This window comes from Mus caroli, chromosome 9, assembly GCF_900094665.2.
Source record: "Mus caroli chromosome 9, CAROLI_EIJ_v1.1, whole genome shotgun sequence".
Classification (NCBI taxonomy): domain Eukaryota; kingdom Metazoa; phylum Chordata; class Mammalia; order Rodentia; family Muridae; genus Mus; species Mus caroli.
In genome coordinates this window covers 60,616,570-60,639,108 of record NC_034578.1, presented here as the reverse complement: position 1 = coordinate 60,639,108, position 22,539 = coordinate 60,616,570, and the positions used below count along the sequence as shown (strand labels likewise).

Below are 22,539 nucleotides of genomic sequence, written 5' to 3'. Positions count from 1 at the left end.
GACCCTCTGAGCCTTCTCTTCCGTCATACTAATTATTAACCTTGTCAAAAAAAGCCCTCATTTATGAGTGCTAACAGACATATTTGGAAAAAAAACAGGAAAAAGAAACTAAATCTTTTTGTTTCATTCCTTGCTGTGCTAGAGATTGAATCCAAAGCTTCTCATTCTAGGCAGGAATTCTACACTGTACTCCTTCCCAAACACAATCTTTTAAAAAATTATTTATTTGTTTGTTTGTTTGTTTATTCATTTTTCTCATCCTGGCCAGTTTCCCCTCCCTTCCTCCTGTCATTCCAGTCCCTCTTCCCACCTTCTTTCTTCCCCCATATCTATGTCTCCTCCCTCCGTTTCACTTCAGAAAAGAGCAGCTATCCCAGGGATATTAACCAAACATGGCATAACAAGACTGGGCACATACCCTCATACCAAAGCTGCATGAGGCAACCAAGTAGGAGGAAAGGGGTGCTTAAAAGCAGGCAAAAACAGCAGAGAAATAACCCCTGCTCTACTGTTAGGAGTCCCACAAGAACACCAAGCTATACAACCATTATGTATATGCAGAGGACTTAGGTCCGACCATACAGGCTCTTGACTGTCACTTCAGTCTCTATGAGCCCCCATGTGCCCTAGTTAGTTGATTCTGTGGGCTGTGTTCTTGTGGTTTCCTTCACCCCTCTGGCCCAGCACAATCATCAACAGAGAGACTTCATCCAGCAATTAATAGGAGCAGATGCAGAGACCCACAGCCAAACTAAGGCAGAGCCCAGGGAATCCTGCAGAAGACATGGAAGAAGGATTATGGGACCCAAATCCAATCTTTAAGAAAAAATCTGAAATGAAAAATGGCTACAAGTGCTTAGTAAGGCCTCCTCATCAATAGGACAATCAGAAAAGATGACTTATCACAAGGTAAAAATTGTGAGGAAAGACAAAAATGGAGTTCCTGGTGTATTTCAGACTATATGCTTCTGCTGCTGATTTATGAGAAAAAGAATGTGAGGGGAAGAAATATTTACTTTAGAGTACAGTTTCAGAGACTTTAGTCTATGGCTACCTGGCTCCATTGCTGTGGGTCTGAAGCAAAGCTGAAGTATCATGCACAAGGGCTAGAGGACAAACTCCATCCTTCAAGCCTTACCCTCAAGTAACCTACATCTCCCAACTAGGCTCCACCCTTCCCAGTTCTAGTACCTCCCTCTAGTACAGTCAGAAATGTAATCCACTGATGGTTTCACCCATGTGTGTCATATTATATCCTGAGAGTCCTACCTCTGAATGCAGGGTGTATCAGGGACCTTTCATGGGTATATCAAACCATTTATTCTGAAAAGTGTTTCTGTGGGTTTCTACATACAGAAAAATCACCTAAGAACATTTCATTGTGATGCTATTTCAGCCTCTCTTCACTCCAGCTAGTATGATACTTTAGATAATTCACTGGGCCTTGATCTATCATTAACAAGTGGAAAATTCCTCCCTGTTTCTCAGAGGATGTTCTGAGAGGCTGAGCAGATAGATACAAGGTGCTGTTGTTACTAAATCAAATGCCATAAGCACATGTAAAACTGTCACAGAGACCCTCAGCAGGTTCTCTAACTGTAAGTGGAATCTGAATCAAATTAGCATTATTTTTAAAAACTCACTGAGCATTATCATCTCAAAGTGATATATAAGCATCAAAAATGAATACATTTATTTCAGAGGATGCAAAACCCGAGGTCTACAGAAACATCATAATTCCTTCTTGTTCATTTCTGTAAGCCCAGCACCTAGCACCCTGTCTGGCAGATAATAGATGCTGAATAAATATTTATTAAATGAATGAATGAATACTTCTCTCTCAGGCCCCCTCTGGTAATATCATTTGCAAGAGCTTCTTATCTTTGTTTTCAAGATCTATAAGGAATTCACCGAGGGAGCTCAATGAGATTTACTCCCCTCTTTAGGGAAGGTATTTTATTTATATATAAGAGGGTTAATAGTGGATATCTAAATTAAAATTTAATAGGCCTTTGGTATAAACAGAAGTGCCTATTAGTCAGTGTTTCTAAATGCTATAATAGGCACACTGTTAATCACAACTTAATACCTAGTGAAGGGGAAGTGGATCCCAGAGGATCCTGAGACAGTGGAGCAAAGCCTGTCCTTGTAAAGGTTTGCACCTCTGTCAGGGAAAGAGACCTGCAGCCTGTGAGTGATGATGATAATGGTGGTGAGCAGGGATACCAGCACATGGTGGCAGGTTTATAGCGTGAAATGACATCAGTGAACAAGTGGCCGACTTTGCTATACATACAATATTGCCATCTGTGCTTATTCTTAATGGTTTTATTAACCTCCTTACTTTACATACCCTAATGTTTAGGAAGCTGGAATCCAAGCCTGAGCCTCAGATCTTGGTGGAGCAGCCTGTAGAGCTTACATAGTGAGCTTGTCTCAGTTACCTTTCTCCCACAGATGAGCACACCTAAAAGAGAAACAGTGTGAGGGGTGAAAGACTTGAGTCCAGTTCTAGAGGGTTCAGGTCAGGGTTTCTCCGCCACTTTCACTTGGCAGAACCTTAAGGTGGGCTTATACGGCAGGCAGAGGAGTTTCTTTACTCCTGGTGGACAAGAAGAGACATACACATGGGGACCTGGGGAAGACTGAGCTCTCAAGAACCTGCCTCCAGCAAGGTGCAGCTTCACCTGCACTCTACCACCTGGAGTCCTCAGAACCCCCCAAAACATGAGCCCTTTTCAGAGCATGAACATTTTGAGGGGATACTTCACATCTCAAGCCACAGTAGTCTTGTTTATGTTAGTTGTTTCTCCCAATGCCTCTCACATCCTCGTTTCCTTTTAGAACTAAGACATACTTCCAGGGCAGAGGAACTGTGGGCATACTCACTGCCTGTGCACTGTTCAGAAGATGCACATTTTCGCAGTACTCAGGAAGACAGTGAGTGTGAGGACAGAGACGCTTTCCTGTTAATGCTGAGAAAGAGCAGACCAGACGGTTCCCTACACATCTAATGTGCCCCTTGCCACATAACACGGCAGAATCAAGGCTGACGCTATCCTCCCACGTCAGCTGTCACCTCACTTTCTGTAGGATGAATGTTCCCTTGCAAGGCTGTCCTCCTTTCTCTCCAGCATTATTAAGGTATAGCCAACAAATAAAAATTGGAGGTGTTTAAGGTACACACTGTGATATGTTAATGTATAAGAACACTGTAAAGTGATTATCACAAGTTTGATAACACACCCACTACTTTATATGGCTGCTTTGCTTGTGAGAAATTACTCCTGTATGCCAGTCTTCAGGCACACAGAATTATCAGCTACAGTCACAATGCCACACAATACCACACAGTACTTTTTAATAGTTTATTCAATTTGAAGTATTTCTCCTACCTCCTGACCCCTGCTAGACATTTTTAGGTTCTATACGTAGGTAAAACCATGTATGCTCATCTTCCTATGCCTAACTTATTTCACTTGCCATAATGTTCTTCAGGCTCACTCATGTTATCACAAATGTTAGAATTTCCCTCTCAATGGCTAATACGCCATTTTGTACGTCTACATCTGTATGTGTATACACCACAATTTCTTTATCTATCAACCAATTAAATAACTGTCTCAAGATCTTGGGTATTATGAACAATGCTGTTATGAACATAGAGATGTGTATCTCTTCAAAATAATGACTTTATTTTCTTTGGGTACATACCCCATAGCGGAATTGCTGAATCATATGATAATTCTCTTATTTTTATTTATTTCTAAAGATCTGGGGATTTATGATTATTTTAAAATTTTTTCTAACTTTTAAAAAATTTTATATTTGCGTTATGCCTACATGTATGTATGTGTATCACGTGTGTGCCTGGTGTGTGCCAGATCAGAAGTTCCCCAGAACTGGAGTTACAGACAGTTATAAGCCACTATGTGAGTACTGGCAACTGAAACCAGGTTCTCTGAAGGAGCAGCCAGTGCTTAACTACTGAGCCATCTCTCCACTCTCCCTATTCTTTTTCCTTCTTAGGAGACACTGTACTGTTTTCCATACTGGCAATGGTAGTTATAGTTATAATAATATACTATATCTCTCTATGGAGCCCTGGCTCTCCTGGAACTTGTTATGTAGACCACACTAGTCTTGAACTGACAGAAATTCAACTGCCTTCATTTCCTGAGTTCTGGGATTAAAGGTGTTTGCTGCCACACGGGGCAATGAATGGACCACACCCACACCATGGCAATAGCTGTTCTAATACATGTGAGGATCTCATGGTTCCAATATGCATTTCATTGATAATTAGTTGAACACCCTTCATATGTCTACTGGCCTCTTGTATGTCTTCTTTAGAAATGGTCTGTTTAGTCTCCTACCCATTTTTAAGTCAAGTTGTCCGTTTGCTGTTGAGCTAATGGGCTCCACAAAACTGTCCTTAACACTCAATAATTTTTCCTATAGCATGAAGTTGAAATGACAATGATACACAGGATAATTTGCCTCAGATCTTACCTATTCCCTCCTGCAATAAATATGGTGTTATTTGTGGATTTTATTTATCACATTCCATAGGACTCTCCAAAACAAGTTAGTGAGTCCATTTTCAACAAACGTATTCTCTTCCTACCTCTCAGTCTGCCTTTATCCCAACTTGCCTTTCATTTTTTGTCTGTTAATATGCAAGTTTTAAATTCCCTCCTTTCAAAATTCAACTCTACATGGAAACCCACCTTAATTAATTCCCTTTCAACTGCTACTTAATCTTCTAGTTTCATGGAGCTGAGATGTGTAGTACCAATGGTCAGAGTAAGTGCTCTAATAACCATTGTAAATTATTATCCCTAATTTACAAATGAGGAAAATGTGGCTACTATGCCATATTCGGGGCCACATTGCTATGAAGCAGCTAAGTCAGGTTCCTACCATGACTTATGTGACTACAAGCTTGTGGTCTTTCCCAGCTAACACTGTAGTGCTGCATAGGCTGATGATGACTCTCTTGTAAGCACCCCCCCCACCCCCACACACACCAGAGAAAATGTCTATTCCCTTGCATTTCCTCAATATGCTAGTTGAATTGAGTTGAACAGCTTAAAGCCAGAAAAACACATCTCCTATTTTTGTTAATATATTCCATCCTTGTGCTCAGCACATAAGGTAATCGTTAAATGTTAATGACTAAGAGAAATGGAATAAAATCAGTGTTGTGGTAGCCATTTTTAAGCTTTAAGAGTTTAAATGTGCAGCCCATACCACAGCTGGGAGCACCATATTGCCATTAAGCCAGAAGGTGGATTCACGGGATGGGAACATTGAAAACAGACACCACAAGAATGGCTAAGTCAGTTTTCCAAACCACTTTCTATAAGTAGCTGCTGCACCCCACCCCCACCAATAATAATTTCACAATGATTAGCCAGCCTGTTAGGTAAGAAATCCCAGGAAACACTGTAAGAGGGGTTTAGAGTAACTGCTCAAGTATTTAGACAAAATGGAGGTGACTCAAGTGTTAGGTCAAATTGTAGGGGCACTCAGGATCATTCCCCTTCCATTGGTGCTACTGTCGACCCTTCTAGCATGTACTTTGTCGTTATTCTTGTAAGTGTATGGATAAGTGCAGCCCACATCCAGTACATATGGGCATCTGAGTATCTGAGTGTCTGCCCCTTTTCTTTCTTTGCTCATAACAGAAGTTTCCTGTTTTGTTTTGTTTTGTTTTGCCGAGCCCTTCCTATGTAGCTTTTTAACTTAATTAAATATATAGGCAATTACTGACACCATCTGTCTTTGCAGAAAAAGAACAAGAAGTGGCACACAAGCCTGGAATTCTGAAGGGACTCCTTTAACAAAATCTTCTAGCTTTATCAGCGGTATTAGTTTTTAAGAGCCCTTCTGTTATTTTTAATTATTTATATTTCTCTAGTAATAACTAATTTGAGCTAACTTAAAATGTGATGGCATTGGTATGTTTTAAAAATAAAATATCAGTTAGTGCATGACTTTTCAGTAAAACAACAACATAAACATGTGGTTGAACATCTGTTACTAGTACAGTCTAACACAGCACTTAAAATCCTTTATAAAATTACATGAATCTTTTACATAAATAGAAATGTTTTAACAATATGCATATTCCTTCCAACATATATTTCACTTTCTTAAACATAAGATTTGCTGTATTGTTGGATCCAAATCCTTATGAACAAATAAGAAGGCCTCCTCCTTGTGAAGCTGACCTGCTCATCACGATACAGGCCTGGCTGACCTGGAGGACCTACTTAACAGAGGCCTGGTTTTTTTTTAACCTCTCTAAGTTTCTATACAAATTTCTACATATATAAAAGATATTAAACCAACCACTGAAATCTGTTCAGGCAGAGTAAGGAACCTTTACAAAAAATAAGCCCCAACAAATCAGTGAAACCCACCCCTCCCTAAGGGGGAGCACAGGAAGACAGAAAGCTGACAAAAGTTCTCCTAAATTTAGCATCTACTTCCAGGTCAGACAACCCAGCCCTTCCCTACACATGGCGAAGCAGGTGTTGACTATCTCCTACTACACCACAGCAGTGAGGTTCCCTACCCTCTGCAACAAACGTGCAGAGCGCGAAGTCATTTCTAAAGCTCAAAACAAAGACACTTTCCAAGTAAATAGATAACACTGTGAAACTTCAAGTCACGATGAAGACCTGTAGAATATGCCACCCCAGATCTTAGGGGGTATGAACAAAAGAAGAAGGAAATATGAAAAAGTAATTTCACAATTGCTTTTTATGTAAGACATTTAGTGGGCATAAACAGCTAAAACTCAGATTTGACTCTTACAGATTTGATAACTGAGAGCCTTCTGGTGAATCCTTCAGAAATGAAAGCACATTAAGAGACAGCGCAGTGAATGAATGGGTAGAGAGGAGTAGGAAGAGAAATGGGGTAGAAAAAAGGAAGGAGGGGAAATACCTTCCTCCCATGAATTCTGTTTGTTCATTTGTTAGAAATCTACTCAGGGGTCATTGGTTCCAGAGAGGTGGTCAGTTACAAGCAGCCTCTGGGGGCAGCTTGGCAGCCAGGAGGTTAAGATGGGCAGAGCCCAGGGAAGGCAGGTGGGAAAGCCAGACTCACCACACTTACTCAGACGAAACTCTCAAGATGACATTTTGTCAGTGGGGAATCTACTAGAATGTTTCCTAAGGCCCCAGAGCTTCTTCACCCATGTACTTCTGGAAAGAATTTCAGGAGTTACTGGTCTGAGGTAGGAGGCTTGGACAGTATTTCTCTGTCCTGACAGACCTCTGGAAATATAATTCTCAAGGTACTCTATAGATAAATGATAAGTGAGGCAGAAGGACGGTAAGATCCACAGGGCATTGGGGGCCCTCCTGGCTTCAGAACTATCTAGTAACTCGTGGAGCTTCCTGACATGACTTCTCAGGCCCAGCTCTGTCGTCACTAGGATCAAGCATGGCAGAGGAAACCTGGGCTCTGGAGTTTAACTCCACCATGGCTTGGCTGGAGTCTTTGAGCCTCCATTCCCACTTATATAAACACAGACTCACTATCTACTCCGCAAGGCTGTTGTGAGGATGGCAAAAAAATCCCCTTGCACTTAATAGGCCTTAGTACTCACTTCCCTTCCTCCTTCCTCTCCCACATTTCCTTTCTGTAGTCTGCCCTACATGAGATCAAATAGGAAGTTTCCTAAATACCACAGCCATAAGAATGACGACATGCTGTCTTGATAGAATGCTTACTCTTTCAAACACAAGACGCGGTAGGCAACAAAGACAAAGTGGAATCCAGGCTGTCTTCCAGATAACCAGCCTCCAAAGGCTGCACTATAATAAATATGCCACCTAGGAGCCATGCCTCCACCGCCACCAGATCATTCAGGATTTAGTAAATTACTGGGTTAATGTGATGGAGATGAGAAGGCTCCCTGTGGAGGACATGGAAACTTGGGGTGGGAGATGCAGTGTGGCAATTGAGCAGGGTGAGAAGGTGGAAGGTGTGTCTTGGGCACAGCTTTCCTAGGTCATGTGTTAACCAGTCTGACCAGCCCTGCCTGCCTTGTGGATCCGATGGTGCCCCACCCAGAAGCTGACACAAAATGAAAGCCTGTGATTTAGAGCAGGAACAAGTTGCCTGGCATTTGGAAGAGTGACACTGTGTCCTTAGAGTGCATTCAGTCTATCTGATACTATGCTTACGATACTATGCGAACTCATTATGCTAATGAGTTGTTATCTCCTCTGTCCCATGGCTGCTTACTAAGCCCTGTGTGTATTGTGGGTCACTAGTTAGCTTTAGTGTATGTGATGGATATTTGTTGGACATACATAGCAAAGTTTTATTAGGTTCTGACTTGAAAAGTAGCTAAGGCAAACCCAGAAGGGCACTTGAGAGGTGGTTTGTCATAAACCTGTTTATTCAGTTATCATCTATACCCAACCACAGTCAAATAAGGGACACACAGATTATGCAACTGTCTATACTACAATGGATGTATGTGTAACAACTTTATTGATATACCTTATGCCATAAAGGTCACTTCCCCAAAGGAGGTACTTAGTAGTTCTGCATGTATTTAGACTTGCACAACCATCACCTTTATCAAATTTTACATTTATTTCACTCCTCCCCATCCAATGACTATAGAACCATTAGTAGCCATTTCCCATCCCTCTTCCCCTTAGCCACTGTGAACTACTTTCTGTCTCTATGGATTTCATTACCTTAGACATCTCATGTAAGTGTGATCATACAGTGGACGGTCTTTGGTGACTTTTCTTTGATGTACTGTGTTTTCAAAGTCCAGTCACGTGGTAGCAGGTATTGGTTGTACCGATGATTCTTTTTTATGGTTCAGTAGTATTCTTTTGTATGGCTATACCACATTTTGCTTTTCCACCAGTTAAAGGATATTAACTGCTTCTACTTTTCACTGAAAGAGCCTGGATGACACAAAGCTCTTTGGGTCCTGATCCTTCTTAAGTACTGACTGCCAGAGGCAGAGTTAGGGTAGACATGATAGCTCAGTTGTCTGCGCTGGACTTTTGTTCTCAGAGATGGAAAGACAATGATCTTTGCTTTGAGCATTCATGCAAGTTTTTGCAGAAATACGTTTTCCTTTCTTTGCAGCCCACTAGTGGAATCTATGGGTCACAGTGTAACACAGTGTAAGTTTAGTTTTGAGGATTTAACTAAGATCTCTTCTCATGTTGTTTAGTTTAATTATCCAATGGAGACATATTGATTGCCATGACTTCTATGGAGTGTCATGCTAGGTGTTGGTTGGGATACAGAAAATGGAAAAGCGGGCTTCTGTTCTTGGCCTCGTTTTCTTTCTTGGAATGGCTCAAACTTAAATAAACTAGCCTTGGATTTACCACCAAGAACACTGAACTGTGGTCTGAACTCTGCTCTCATCCATGTCTCTTCCTTGTCAGAGCCTTGCCCCTAGGCTCTAAAGCAGCTGGGCTAGATGAACTCTAAAGCCATCACTTTCACAATCCATGTTTCTTGCCTATGTAATCTGCAACCAGAATTATTGTTTCTAGGAGACTATGGTTTACTGGGGCTGCAGAGCAGCCTAGGGGGGACAGGGGACTGTACTGGGATGCATTGTGAGGCCTGAGGCCTGTGTAGGTGCTCTCCTCCTCACCCAGAGACTACCTTGCTTTGCACAAAAGTCCTCCATGCACACAAGGACTGCACACAGAAACCCTCCCTGCTACACAATAAGAGCTCTTCTGCTTTGAACACTCCCACAAAGAAAGCCTTTTAGAGGTCAGCCAAAGCACATCATAAGGGCCGGACACTTTTCAGAGAAGCCAGTCATCCCCCAGCCCTGGTATACAGCCTGAAAGTCACTAACCACCACACGGAGTGTGGGATTCCTTCTCTCAATCACATGCAGGGGCAATCAATAGTCCTATAAAAACTGGTTATGAAAATTAGATTTTCATGTTTACTAATGTTTAGTGATCAATTTCCAAATAAGAAAATGGCCTTCCAAAAAGCCATAAAAAGGCAAGAAAATACTTAAGCAGAAACAAAAGAAAGAAAAATGAGTGTGTAATTCTGTACACTAAGATTATAAATAATACCAATTAGGTCATCAGTTTTTAATAACACAAGAAGGATCATAATTTGTGATGACAGAAGCCCAGAGTAGGAAACAGAAAATGCAAGAGTGTACTTAAAATTGTGATTTTTTTTTTAAGTGAGAAACAGTGTAGCTGCTGCTGCTGCTGCTGCAGGTTTAAACTTCAATATTTTTTTCATTTTAGAGAACGAAATCAATCAATTTCTAGTGTGATTTTGGCATATCCTGAAAGAATTTCTAATGTGGCAGAGAAGTTCCTAGTGCCACAGAGAAAGCTGGTTTATTGATGCTGGTAACTAGTGTTCCAGATGAGTGAGACTAAGGGTTATGAACTTGGGCTCTGCTACCAGTTAGTTCCTCATTGAATGACAGGATCTGAGAGAGTCTGTTCACCTCCCACGGAGTCAGAGAGTGAGGAGGTGGGTGAGGAGGTCATTCTGTGCTTCCAGGCTAGAACTGCCTCAGAGCCCATGGCACCTATGGCCTTTCCAGTTTTACAGATGTTTCACCTGTCCTCATCCTGTAGGGTCCAAATGCACTCGAATGGAATCTGATTTAAGCATCCCTTCTTAAAAAGTGTGTTTACTTTGTGGACACTTTTTAAATATTTATTGTTATTTTAGTCCAAATTTTCATACTTGGAAGCCATTAACTTTTTTGTTTTGTCTTTTTGTTTGTTTGGTTTGGTTTGGTTTTTTCAAAAAACAGGGTTTCTCTGTGTAGTTCTGGCTGTCCTGGAACTCACTCCATAGACCAAGCTGGACCCAAACTCACAGAGATCAGCCTGCCACTGACTCTTGAGTACAGACTAAAGGTGTGCACCAGCACTGCCCAGCTGTCATTAACTATTTTTTAAAATGTAAATATTTTAAATCTAAATATCTAAACGTTTGAAAATCGTGGAGGCAGAAGGCATACTGGGTTATTTGGCCCTGACTGCTAAGAGCTGGGACTCAGGTGCTTTATTGCCTCTGACCCTGTAGACTCTAAGAACCAAAATAAGGCCCTGAGTAGGGCAGGAGATGTCCAAGGATGGATGCTTTAGCTGTTTGAAAATGGTCTTATGGAGATGTAATTTGTCATGCCCGAAGGGCAAACAATATTAATCGAAGCATGGGGAAGTACTTCAGGAGGGACTCCAGAAGTTTCAGTTGTTGATCAGGTAGTCTGGTTGGTGACTGTTCCCATCTCTTAGAGACTTCTAGAAGACATTGGGCTATCCCAGAAATGGCCACTAGGTGGCAACAGGCCAAGAGGCAGCTGTTCCTCTGTCTATGGATTTGTTTTAATGCAATGCAAACAACTCTTGCTAAAATATCACAATCATATTTACAAATTGAAAATTCTGTCAGTGCAGTGTACCCACTTACTTAAAAATTAGGTGTCAGGTATGTCTACCACATGGAGCACTCAATGCTGTCTGACATTTTAATAATCCAAGATGGGAAGAGATGTCATTTACTATAGCAAAGAGATCACTACTTCATGTTTATGGAGATGCTGGGCCTGTTCTGCTCTCCGTGTCTGAGATGAAGGCAAATATATAAAAGTCAGAGTCCAACAACTGAGACCTCCTACTACCCTGACTATTAAACTGTCTCCAAAGTACTATGGGAAGAATGATCATGGGGACAGACAGACTTGGGTCTGCCAGGCCCTACAGTAATAGCCTCATGTAGTTACCTCACCACAGACCACAGGAATCCATGCCATTAGGCCTGCTGTGTTTGGTTTGATTTTGCAGTATTATTGATTGAATCTAAGGTCTCATGTGAATCTAGGCAAATACTCTACCATTAAGATGCAGTCACCGCCTTTGGCTTGTGTTAATAGACAAGGAAGTAGGGCCAGAGAGAGGGAACAAAATTGCTGAAGACCAGACAGACAGCAGAGGAAAGACTGGAATCTTCAGCAAGTCCTTGTAACTCTGGTCCCAGGGTCTCATTCCAGGAGGTCGCTTGCCTCTGTTAAACCACTATCCTGTTTAGTCTTTACCCTCAGCTGCAGATGCTTCTCTCTCCCTACTTATCGCCCTAGCCTTCGCAAGCTTAGTGCATGTGGACCAAACCATGGTGAGAAGCAGGATGGATCACAGTCTCTTAGATAAGGCTTCAGGTCCTATGGGTCTCACCTGTCTCAAGAATGACATCAGAGATGAGATGCCTCCTTACCAGGGCCTGATTTGTCTTTAAACCTACAGTATAGCCCAACACATGCTCCTGAAATACAGTGAGAAAGAAGAAGTGCCTTAGCTCTCATCCTGTCCACCAAAACATTGTCCAACAGAAGTATCTCAAGTTGAACAAACCTACCCCTGAAGCCTGGATTTACCCTGTAACTTATCCTTAATCTGCTCTACTGGGAAATAGTCCTTCCATTTTCTGGAGAAATTTAAGATATCTTTGATTTTCTGACTCTTCTTTTTGTCACATGTCCCACACGAGATCCATCAGGATGTCCTCTGAGATCTGATTTAGATGTGTCTGTGTCCTTTCACCCATAATGGTTCCCATTCTGGTCTTTCCACTGCCATCTGTCACCCAAACTTCTATGGCAGTGTCATCCTGACTAGACTCATGTCTCCATCCTTGACAGTCATAATTCCTTCTCTTACTGCATACCAGCTCTTCAAAAATAGACACCAGAACATGTCATTCCTCTCTACTCAACACCGTCCAACAAATTCTCAGCCTCTGATATTGTGTCCTCGCCCCACACTGGGTCCTCCTCTTTGGTAAAGTGCAACAAACTAGAGACAGTTGAGCCACAAGTCCTTTCTTGCCACTTAGTGGTATATGGAAATAAGTCCTTTACTCACCACAGTCAAGCCAGAAGAACACAAGGAACCTTGGCCTTCCCACAGCTGGATTCTGCCACCCCCAGAGGAGCTAGACATATAACTTGGCTTCTTCAGCTTAGCCATTGCTGTGTTGCTCGTGGGTTTGACAGGTGGTTTGGCCTTTCTCTAGGAAGAATCAAATGATCCAATAATAGATTTTCCATCAGATTTAGAACCATAAATCTGAACAAAAACATGGGTAAGGGCAGTCATTCCTATATCCCTCAGTCAAACAGGCTGCTGAGGAGAATGGCTATACATCACAACTTACTCTGAAGGCCTGGTACCAGCTCTGTAGTGGGTGAATTCTCAGTGCTGTATCTCTTAAGCTTGGTCAATTTGCAGAATAAGTCTTTTTTTTTTTTTAATTTTCCACCAGGTGGTAAATCTTCACAATCCCTAGGTAGCGTCATAGACATGTCTGGAGGCAATGGAGGGATAGTTCACCTGGATCATAAGTTTGAGTGACTAGTCAAGGGAAATGTCACCCAAAGAGGTGACTTAATTGTATCTCAGACACTGATAGCATAAACCTGGATCGTTGGCCTCTTAACTGCTCAGAGTCTCAGTTTCCCTACAAAAAAGAGAAGGGGGTGAAAATGTTAAGATGAGTTTGTAAAAACATCTGTAGATTCTTTTTTTCCCCCATTTTATTATATTTATTTATATTTTATTTATATTTATTATAAATTTATATTTATTATAATTTATTATATTTATTATAAATTATATTTATTATAAATTTATTTATATTTATTTATAAATATTATATTATATTTATATTTTCTTTATTTACATTTCAAATTTTAACCCCTTTCCTCATTTCTCCTCCAATACCCCCCCATCCAATCCCCCTTCCCCTGCTCACTAACCCACCCATTCCCACTTCCCTGTCCTGGCATTCCCCTACACTGGGGCATCAAGCCTTCATAAGACCAAGGGCCTCTCCTCTCACTGATGTCCCACAAGGCCATCCTCTGCTACATATGGGACTGAAGCCTGAGTCCCTCCTTGTGTACTCTTTGGTTGGTGGTTTAGTCCCTGGGAGCTCTGGGGGGTCTGGTTAGTTCATATTGATGTTCTTCAATATGAATGGGGCTGCAAACCCCTTTAGCTCATTGGGTCCTTTCTCTAGCTCCTTCATTGGGGACCTTGTGCTTAGTCTAATGGATGGCTGTGAGCCTCCACTTCTGTATTTGTCAGGACTGGCAGAGCCTCTCAGGAGACAGCTATATCAGGCTCCTGTCAGCAAGCACTTGCTGGCATCCACAATAGTGTCTGGGTTTGGTGACTGTATATGAAAAGGATCCCCAGGTGGGACAGTCACTGGATGGCCTTTCCTTCAGTTTCTGCTCCAAACTCTTAAAGCTCACAAATTCTGGTTCTTTGATGCTTACTACATAATCTATAAACTTGTCTCTCAGTCTCATTTTTACCCTCAGGCTCACAAAAGGCAGCTAGCAAGAAGCAAGACAAAGCTCTTTGCCATGGAACTTGACTTGCATTTGAAGACAATTACAGAATGTAGGACCAAAGCACAGCTGCCCACATCTGTATGCTCTACCACCCATCCATTCTGCCTGTCACTAGAAAGAGGCAGAAGCAGCAGGGGTGAGCAGGCGGCCTCCATCTGCCCAGAGTACCTAAGGCAAAAGGGGCTTTATATTAAGTCTCTCTCCCACTCCTTCTCACATAGAAGCATGTTGTTGCCTTGTCATACCAAAGAACCTGAGAGCAGAACAATTCTGGCCTGTGTTAGTTCTCTAAATCCAGGCATAATATCCAGGGAGGTAGAGAGCTAGGACCTCCTCTTCCCCACACTGGGCCTTACTCTTTGGTAAAGGTGCAATGGATTAGAGATTGTTAAGACATATGCATAAATATTATTTTCAACTAATCCCACATTTACAAGGTAACAAAGAGCTGAAGATAAGTTAACATTTTTACTTAATCCATCATAACCAGAGTAGTAGTATTTCAGTATTCATTAGTATCAAATATTATTCATGAGGTATTCCTTTTTATCGCCTCAATCTTGGAGATTCAGCATGTGTACCAGCAACATTTCAAGTGCCCAGTGGCTACATGTGCTAGCAGCTACCATGTTAGATGGTGCATATCCTGAATGTGTCTGAGAATATCCATGAAAATGCAGTTATAATTCTGCTGATATTGACACTGATGGTTAACATGTCCTAATATTCTCTCTTTTGTGTACTTACTATTTTTGCAAAGCTCAAGTTATGTTGTTTATGTGACTGCTTATCCTCCTTTTTGTACACACAGTATCCTCATGTTATTCACAATCATCATCTCTCATAAAAATATCACATACCATCTCATCACTCGGATATATTCTAATTTTCTTATCTAATGCTCAAATGCTGGAAAGCTATAGGTTTTCAGTATTGCAAATAATGCAGTTGGTGGTGGTGTTTGTGGGGGGGGGGTTGTTTTTTTTGAGACAGGATTTCTCTGTGTAGCCCTGGCTGTCCTGGAACTCACTTTGTAGACCAGGCTGGCCTCGAACTCAGAAATCCGCCTGCCTCTACCTCCCAAGTGCTGGGATTAAAGGCATACACCACCACGCCCAGCTTGTTGTTTGTGTTCTTAAGGCTTTGGTGTGAGTTTCCCTAACATTCTTGCTATTTTCAGCAAAATCACTTTTGAAAAGCATCAAGCAAACAGTTATCATGTGACAAGAAATAGGACTTGTAGGTTCTGCTGCACCTTTGATGCTTAGCTGTGACTCAGAGAGAACCACCTTACCACCTATGTCAGAGTTGTACCATTTATAAAGTAAACTGATCATATTGGGTGATTTTTTAAGAGTCTTTCCTGCCCTATCCTTACCTTCAAATCTAATCAATTAATCCTCAGGCTAGTCATTACAAGCCATCATAGCAAGTCATGTCAAAGTCACCACCATTGTCCTTATCCCTTCTCAGAGTGGTTTATATACAGGCCACTGTCATGGCTCGCTTGTATCCACTACAGGAAACTGTAAGTTTTTAAAGTTAACATTGAATTTCAAATTCAAAAATAAGGTTAAGTAAGAGGCAGTAAGCACATGGGACATGTACCAAGGAAGTAGAGAGGACTATTTGGTTGATCTGAATCTGGACTCAGCCCTAAGAGGCCCCAGACACCTGCTCCTGAATGGCTCTAGAGGTGTTCACAGTATGGTACTGGAATAGAGTGTAGATTCTGCCTCACCAACCATACCCCCACACACTGGGGCCGTGGGAAGACAAAGACTTAGCAGCCTCCCCTAAAGGACCAGCAATCTAGAGGGGGAGATTGGAACCCCTGTACACAAACAAGCATGCCTTGGAAAATGTTTTCAGCATGAAAAACCAGATGGAAAATGGAGCAATTATCTGAGCAAATCAGGCAAGCCTGCTGTTGAGGAAGAGGCTTCAGGAAATGTTGTCCTATTTCCTTCCATAACCAAGGGGTTAGGGCATCCTGGGGAAGCAAAAATACTAACCTCTAGCAAATTCATAGCCTAGCCATGCTCTACCATCTCAGGTAAACCGTGAAGCAGCTTTTGGTCTCAGTATCTTCACAAGTAAACTGGAACTAGAGTAGTAGGCGCCTAGCCCAAAGCCCGCCACCACGGCCAAACCAGTTAGGAAATGGTGCCATCTGATAGCCACACAAAGCCTGCTTCCTAAGACTTTTTTTAAAAGACAGCATTTCCCACTGTTAGTCTAGGCTGGCCTTGAACTTTTAGTCTTTGTTTGATTCAGCCTCCTGAGTGCTGAGATTATGGGTGCTCAGTGAGGAATCTGTTCACTTAAAGGGAATGCTTAGTATAAGTAACATTTGTATTCAACTTTATCAGGCAATTTTATGTGTGTTTGGGGGTTTTGTTTGTTTTTCAAAGCCCCACGTGGTAGGTATTGCTGTTTGTACCTGACCTGATCCTTAAGGACACTGAAACTGAGAGCATACATTAGATACAAGTCTAATGGTTTGCTGCGTGTGAGGCTATACACAGGCAGGCGCTCCACACCTTGGTCCTGTCTTTCCCTATACTATGCTGCTTTCTTATCAAAAGCCTTGTCACCAAGACATCAATATAGTTAACAAAACCATCAGTAATGTTTTGTGTATCTCTTTTTGAACAAGAGCACCAAAGCATGAGAAGAGGAACTCTGGACAGGGACGTGTAGGAGCAGCAAGTTCAGTCTCTCCTCACAGGGAGCAGGAGATTTCTGTCCCCATCTGATTTACATGTAATTCTGTACAGCAGGAAATATTTAAGTTGACAAATAGCATGTTTACAACTGCAGCAGATACTTGGCAGTTAGTTTTTAACAATTGTTGCAAATGTGATTTATTTGTTGTTATGAAAGAGGATTACTGTGAGAATATGATCCTGAAATTAGCTTCAGTTTAGCAAGGGGCCCTGACAGCTTGACCCCTTAATATTCTTATAATGATGTCATTTACATTCAATGCTTACTCAAGTCACTCACTGCTAGATTTGTGAGAGAGGAGTCCACTCTAGGGCAGATGTATTATGTATTTTAACATACAGAGTTGGTGAGTGGGGCACTTGTAGGCCTTCTAAGAGGAAAAAAATATTTAATCAAATCTTCATGAAAATGTGTTAGTTTCCAATTTCCTATGGTGAAAATGCATTACTGATAATTACAGCATGCTCCAGAAATACAATACTTTATGTTTTCTCCACAAGACACTTCCATGGCATAGGCTGCATTAAACAAGAACACATTCTGGTTCTCTGCAACTCTGACTTTTAATTTGAAGTACAGCATCAATACCCTCTCTTCCAGAGGTGCATGAGAGGAGGGCAGGCTTGGGGCCAGACAGAAATGATTAGGATCTGAGTGCCACCCCTTACTTACTGTGGAGACTTAGCTACCTCCTGAACCTGTTTCTTTATCTGTGGCAAGGCTTGTAGTTTTTAAAAGTACCTAGAAAGAGCAGAGAAGTCTGTGTTCACACCAGATGTTCTTGGTCCACGCAAAGCACGGCTTTATTACTAGTTTAAAGCTCAAATGTCACCTTCAGAGGCAGCCTGGACTCCACCAGCCAAACCCAGTCTGTCCTTTCTACTTCCATAATCATTGTCACAGTGCACATTACACTGATCTGTGATGCACTGAGCATATGTGGATTTGTCATCTTGATGGCATGACCTAGTGACTCTCTAGTGACTTGCATGATCTGCCATAATCATTCAACGAAGTTGGATTCTGGGTATCTCATGGGAGTCTAAAATGACAAGTCACCTTAAAGGAAAAGGAGAAGGTAGCACATGACCTACGTTTGTCACTGCCAGTTAAAGACATAGTAGATGCTCAGTAAATATCTGTCAAATAAATTAATAACCACCACTCAATTATCTACGTAGCCCACAGTGAGTGTGTAACTAACCTGGCAGTTTTCACAGCATTTAAATTTTTGTTTTGTTATAGTCTGCTCATAATTCCAGGTGTTATCATCAGGTCACTGTTGAGGGCGCTGTGAATTTGCAGGCTGATAATGTAAAATAGTAGTTTAAAATGGTAGAATTAAGGCTTACACCTTATCTCTGTAATGTTCTGATAAAAATCACATTTTTTTCCAAACTCAAGGCAAACTCTCCTTTCTTGCCCCATCCTATCTGCACTCACTTTTCCAATTTTGTTACCACCCTCCTTAGCTTTTATTCAGTCTCAGTAGAGAACATTGCCCTGCCCACCTCTGAAATGACAAACCACAGGCCAAACAAAAGAAATGAAGAACCAAGACCTCTGTTGATTGTCTTGGCCAGGTATTTTCATTTCTTTAAGTTCTAACATAATCACATATGTTCTAATGTAAGAAACAAGCTTTATCCCTCAGCTATGTGATATGGAAACAGAAGCAAAGATATTTACTCAAGAATCTCATTGGCCACTTGTTTAGTTTGGCCTACTGATCTAGTTGGGAGTGGAATGGCTCTCTATAGTCTTCTGTCTCATCCTAGCCTGACTTCTCTGACTCATGTTTTAACCAGGTATGGACAACAGGCCTCGACCTCTCATATAGTGACCAGCTAGCCATGACGCAGCTCACCCTCTACCTGACAAATGGTCATCTGAATTGTAGTCTGAGCATCCTGGAAGTGCCCCGTTTTAATGAAGATTCAGAAAGGGAGAGGAAGCGCCTTAGCATCCAGGCAGAGCTGGTGAGCAACAGATTCTTTCTGGTTGATTTGGCATTGAGCAGTACTCAACTGCTAAGTGGGGGGGGGAGACTAAAGGACCACACAGACCACTGAGCCTTTTCAAAACAAAGTCCATAAATGTGACAGTCTCTGCCATAAAAAGGGAGCAGCTACCCGGGAAGAGGAACCAGGGTGTGAAGGCCTAGAGGCCACAGCTTTCTGTTTGGGTGCCTCCCAGTTCTCTTCATATTTCTCTACACAGCCAGCTATTTTTGACAGCCCTCACTCCTATTGTTCTAGTCAAAATTTCCATTTTAAGCTTAGATTCCTAGACCCCAAACTCCTAGATTGGGTTGCTCTGAGTCTTCAGGTGAAGCTATTTAAAGATCATCTATCTGATGACCTTTCCCCCTGTACATTCTCTTGGAGGATCAAGCCAGAGGCCCGACATTCCTCAGCCCCACACCCTGCCAACAACTGGGTTACAATAACTTTAGCTGCTAAAATGCCTCAGATCTTACCTGTACTCTGCCTCCATGAAGATATCACCTTAGAATCTGCCCCATCATCTCATACTAGAATGATAGAACTCCCCTAAGATTCCTTGTCTCCCTTCATTCCCCTTGGCCTAAAAACTACAGTGAAGATTGCTGCAAAGTAAAAAGTGATTTTTACCTGGGATTTTTTTTTAAATAGAAAAGAAAATTTCAGTCTGGCATGGTGACACACACCTTTAATCTCAGCACTTGGAGGCAGAAGCAGGTGGAATCTCTGAGTTCAAGGTCTGCCTGGTTCACAGAGCAAGTTCCAGGACAGCCAGGGCTACACAGAGAAACCATATTTTGAAAAATAAAAAACAAAAGGCATTTAATATATATTGATTATGGTTCTCCTCCCCCAAATCCTCTCCCCTCGTTCCCATCAAAATTTCATGCCCTTTTTTTGTCTCCTTAGAAAATAAATAAACAAACAGAGAAACAAAAATGAAAGAACTAGACATAAAACCACAGAAACACAAAATCAGAATCCATACCAAACAAGCAAAAGACCGGTCAGATTTAAATGCCCAAACTAAGCTATGTGAGAAAAATACCAGAGTTTGTCTTGTGCTGGCATCCTGCTGGGCCGGGGCTACCCTTACCCTTACATGTGGTTAAGTGTCTTTAAGAGAGACTCCATTAGAGAAACTAATTTTTCCCTTGCAAGAGAATGTCAACTGGAGATAACTTCCTGGTGAGAGGTGGGAGTCTTTGTCCACTTCCGCATTTCAGCACTGGAACCCTGTCTTCATTGAACCTGTCCATGCTACCATGGTCTCTCTGAGTTCATATGTGTATTAGTCCTGTTGTGTCTAAAAGATGGTTTCCTTGAAGTCATCTATTCCCTAAGGCTCTCAAGGACCTCTCTGCCTCCCCTTCCACATAGTTCCCTGAACCTGTTAGGGAGGGAGTTTGATCCCATTTAGGACTGAGTGTTACAAAGTCTCTCACTCACATTATCCAATTGTGGGTCTCTGTGTTATTTTCCATCTACTGTAAAAAGCAGATTCTCTGATGATGGTTGAATGAGGCACTGACCTATGGGTGTAGCAGAATGTCCTAAGGAGTTATTTTATTGCTGTTTTCCTTTAGCAGAACAATAGTACTTGTTTGTTTTTTCTAGGTCCATGGCTTATCCAGTCTCGGGTTCTTAGCCACCTGAGCACTGTCAGGTATGGGTTCTATCTCGTGGAGTGAACCTTAAATACAATCAAAGAGTGGTTGGTTACTCCCACAACATTTGTGCCAGCATTGCACCAGCATATCATGCAGGCAGTATCGTCGCAGGGTTTGTAGTTGGGTCAGTGGTAGCATGCAGTGTACCTCCCAGTGCCATGAACAAGAGTCAGTAGGGGTGAAGGCTGTGGTTAGGCACAAGCTGACTTTGTGTTCCATGCAATAAGGTCTTACAATCAAGATGTGGAGCATAACCAATAGTCTTGGCAATAACCTGAGATGTTTGGGGGGTTTCCATGGGTTCCTTTGACTAGTGACTCAATCAGATGTAAGCCATTCCAGTATTAGAGGTTTCATTTCCTAGCCAGGATTTTAAAAGATCAGCCTCCTGTGCTCTTCCTAGCTTGGTTAATGGGGCCTTCCATGGCCTGCCTCTCTGCATTACTGTCTCCTTTGTTATCACTAGGATGATAGGCCTGAGACCTGCTGCTGGTGAGGGTTAGCAACTATAGGAGCAGAGGTTGCACCTCGAATCAGTAGCATCCTTTCATTCCCTCCCTCTTGCCTCTAGGTGTCATTCCTAGCTAGAGGCCAAGAATGAGAACTCTGTGAAGACTATTGGATACTTTTAGAAACTCCCTACACAAAACAGCATTATAAGCTGAAAGAAATAAAATGTTTCTAGAATCATGGCAAAAAGGCTATTCTGGGTTTGTGGTGTGAGAATAAACTTAAAGTGCTTTAGATCTCAGAGAGCAATAGATCCTGCCAGCCTGAACTACTACTATTTATGCGGTAGGCCCCAGGCATATTACACATTCAATAAGTTCTTTTTTAAAGCATGTACATATATGTACACAGTACAATTTTCAGCCAACCTGAAACTTTCCAAGCAAGTATGGACATACTATGCTAGTGTCAGGTTCACAATCAGCCCCCCTTTGAAGACTGAAGGAGGTCACTATGAAAGGATGGCATCTCTAATGAGCCCACTCTGATCATGACAGCAAATTCGGAACTAAGAACTGTAAGGTAAAATACTCCTAGTTTGCTTCTATTCTTTTAATAATGTGCTGGGTTGAGAAAGAAACAAACAAATGAGCAAATAACCTGTTCTAGACTCTCAGGAGAACTCAGAGATGCCCAGGCCTGATCCAGACTCCTTACCACCAGCAAACCAACCAACCAAATACATTTGACAGCATAAATAAAGTCTGAGAAATCCCAGATATGCACATTTTATGGAGAAAAAGGAGGGTAGGGTAATAGGTTAGAAAGTACAGTGTTTGCTGCACAAGCATGGAAACCTGAGGTCAATACCCAGCACCTGTGCAAATCGGGGTGCAGTGCTGCCTAGATGGATCAACAGTCTCCAGCCAGTGAGAAACCCTGTCTCAAAGAAGAAGAGATGGATTTAGGAAGACATTCAGTGTCAGCCTCTGCCTTCACATGCATGTGCACATGGAGGTCCTAGATGCACATGCACGTGCATGTGCACACACACTCACTCACACATACACACACACTCACACACATTCACACTCACACACATATACACACAAAGGGCTCATTTTTTAAACTTTTTTTTTTTTTTTTTTTTTTTTTTTTACACATGAACACACACACAAGCATTGATTTAATTGTGACATAGTAAATCATAATGAAATGAACAGGCTTTTAAAACAAACATTAGTCTACGTATTTTTGGAGCAGCAACTGA

At 41.8% G+C, this 22,539-nt stretch overlaps 1 protein-coding gene and 1 long non-coding RNA gene across 3 annotated transcripts in view; one reads left to right on the top strand and one right to left on the bottom strand.

Annotated features, from left to right (window-relative positions):
* The window catches only part of LOC110302009, a 78,807-nt gene that overhangs the window by 6,106 nt on the left and 50,162 nt on the right, over nucleotides 1–22,539 (bottom strand). The window contains exon 2 of the long non-coding RNA XR_002378762.2: nucleotides 12,921–13,515. This is a non-coding gene — a long non-coding RNA (uncharacterized LOC110302009). The remainder of the gene's footprint in view (nucleotides 1–12,920; nucleotides 13,516–22,539) is intronic.
* Nucleotides 1–22,539, top strand: part of Iqch (IQ motif containing H) — a 183,397-nt gene that overhangs the window by 132,088 nt on the left and 28,770 nt on the right. For both annotated transcript variants that reach the window (XM_021172751.2, XM_021172752.2), the window contains one exon: nucleotides 18,955–19,125. In XM_021172751.2, the coding sequence (XP_021028410.1) occupies nucleotides 18,955–19,125 (171 nt within the window). The remainder of the gene's footprint in view (nucleotides 1–18,954; nucleotides 19,126–22,539) is intronic.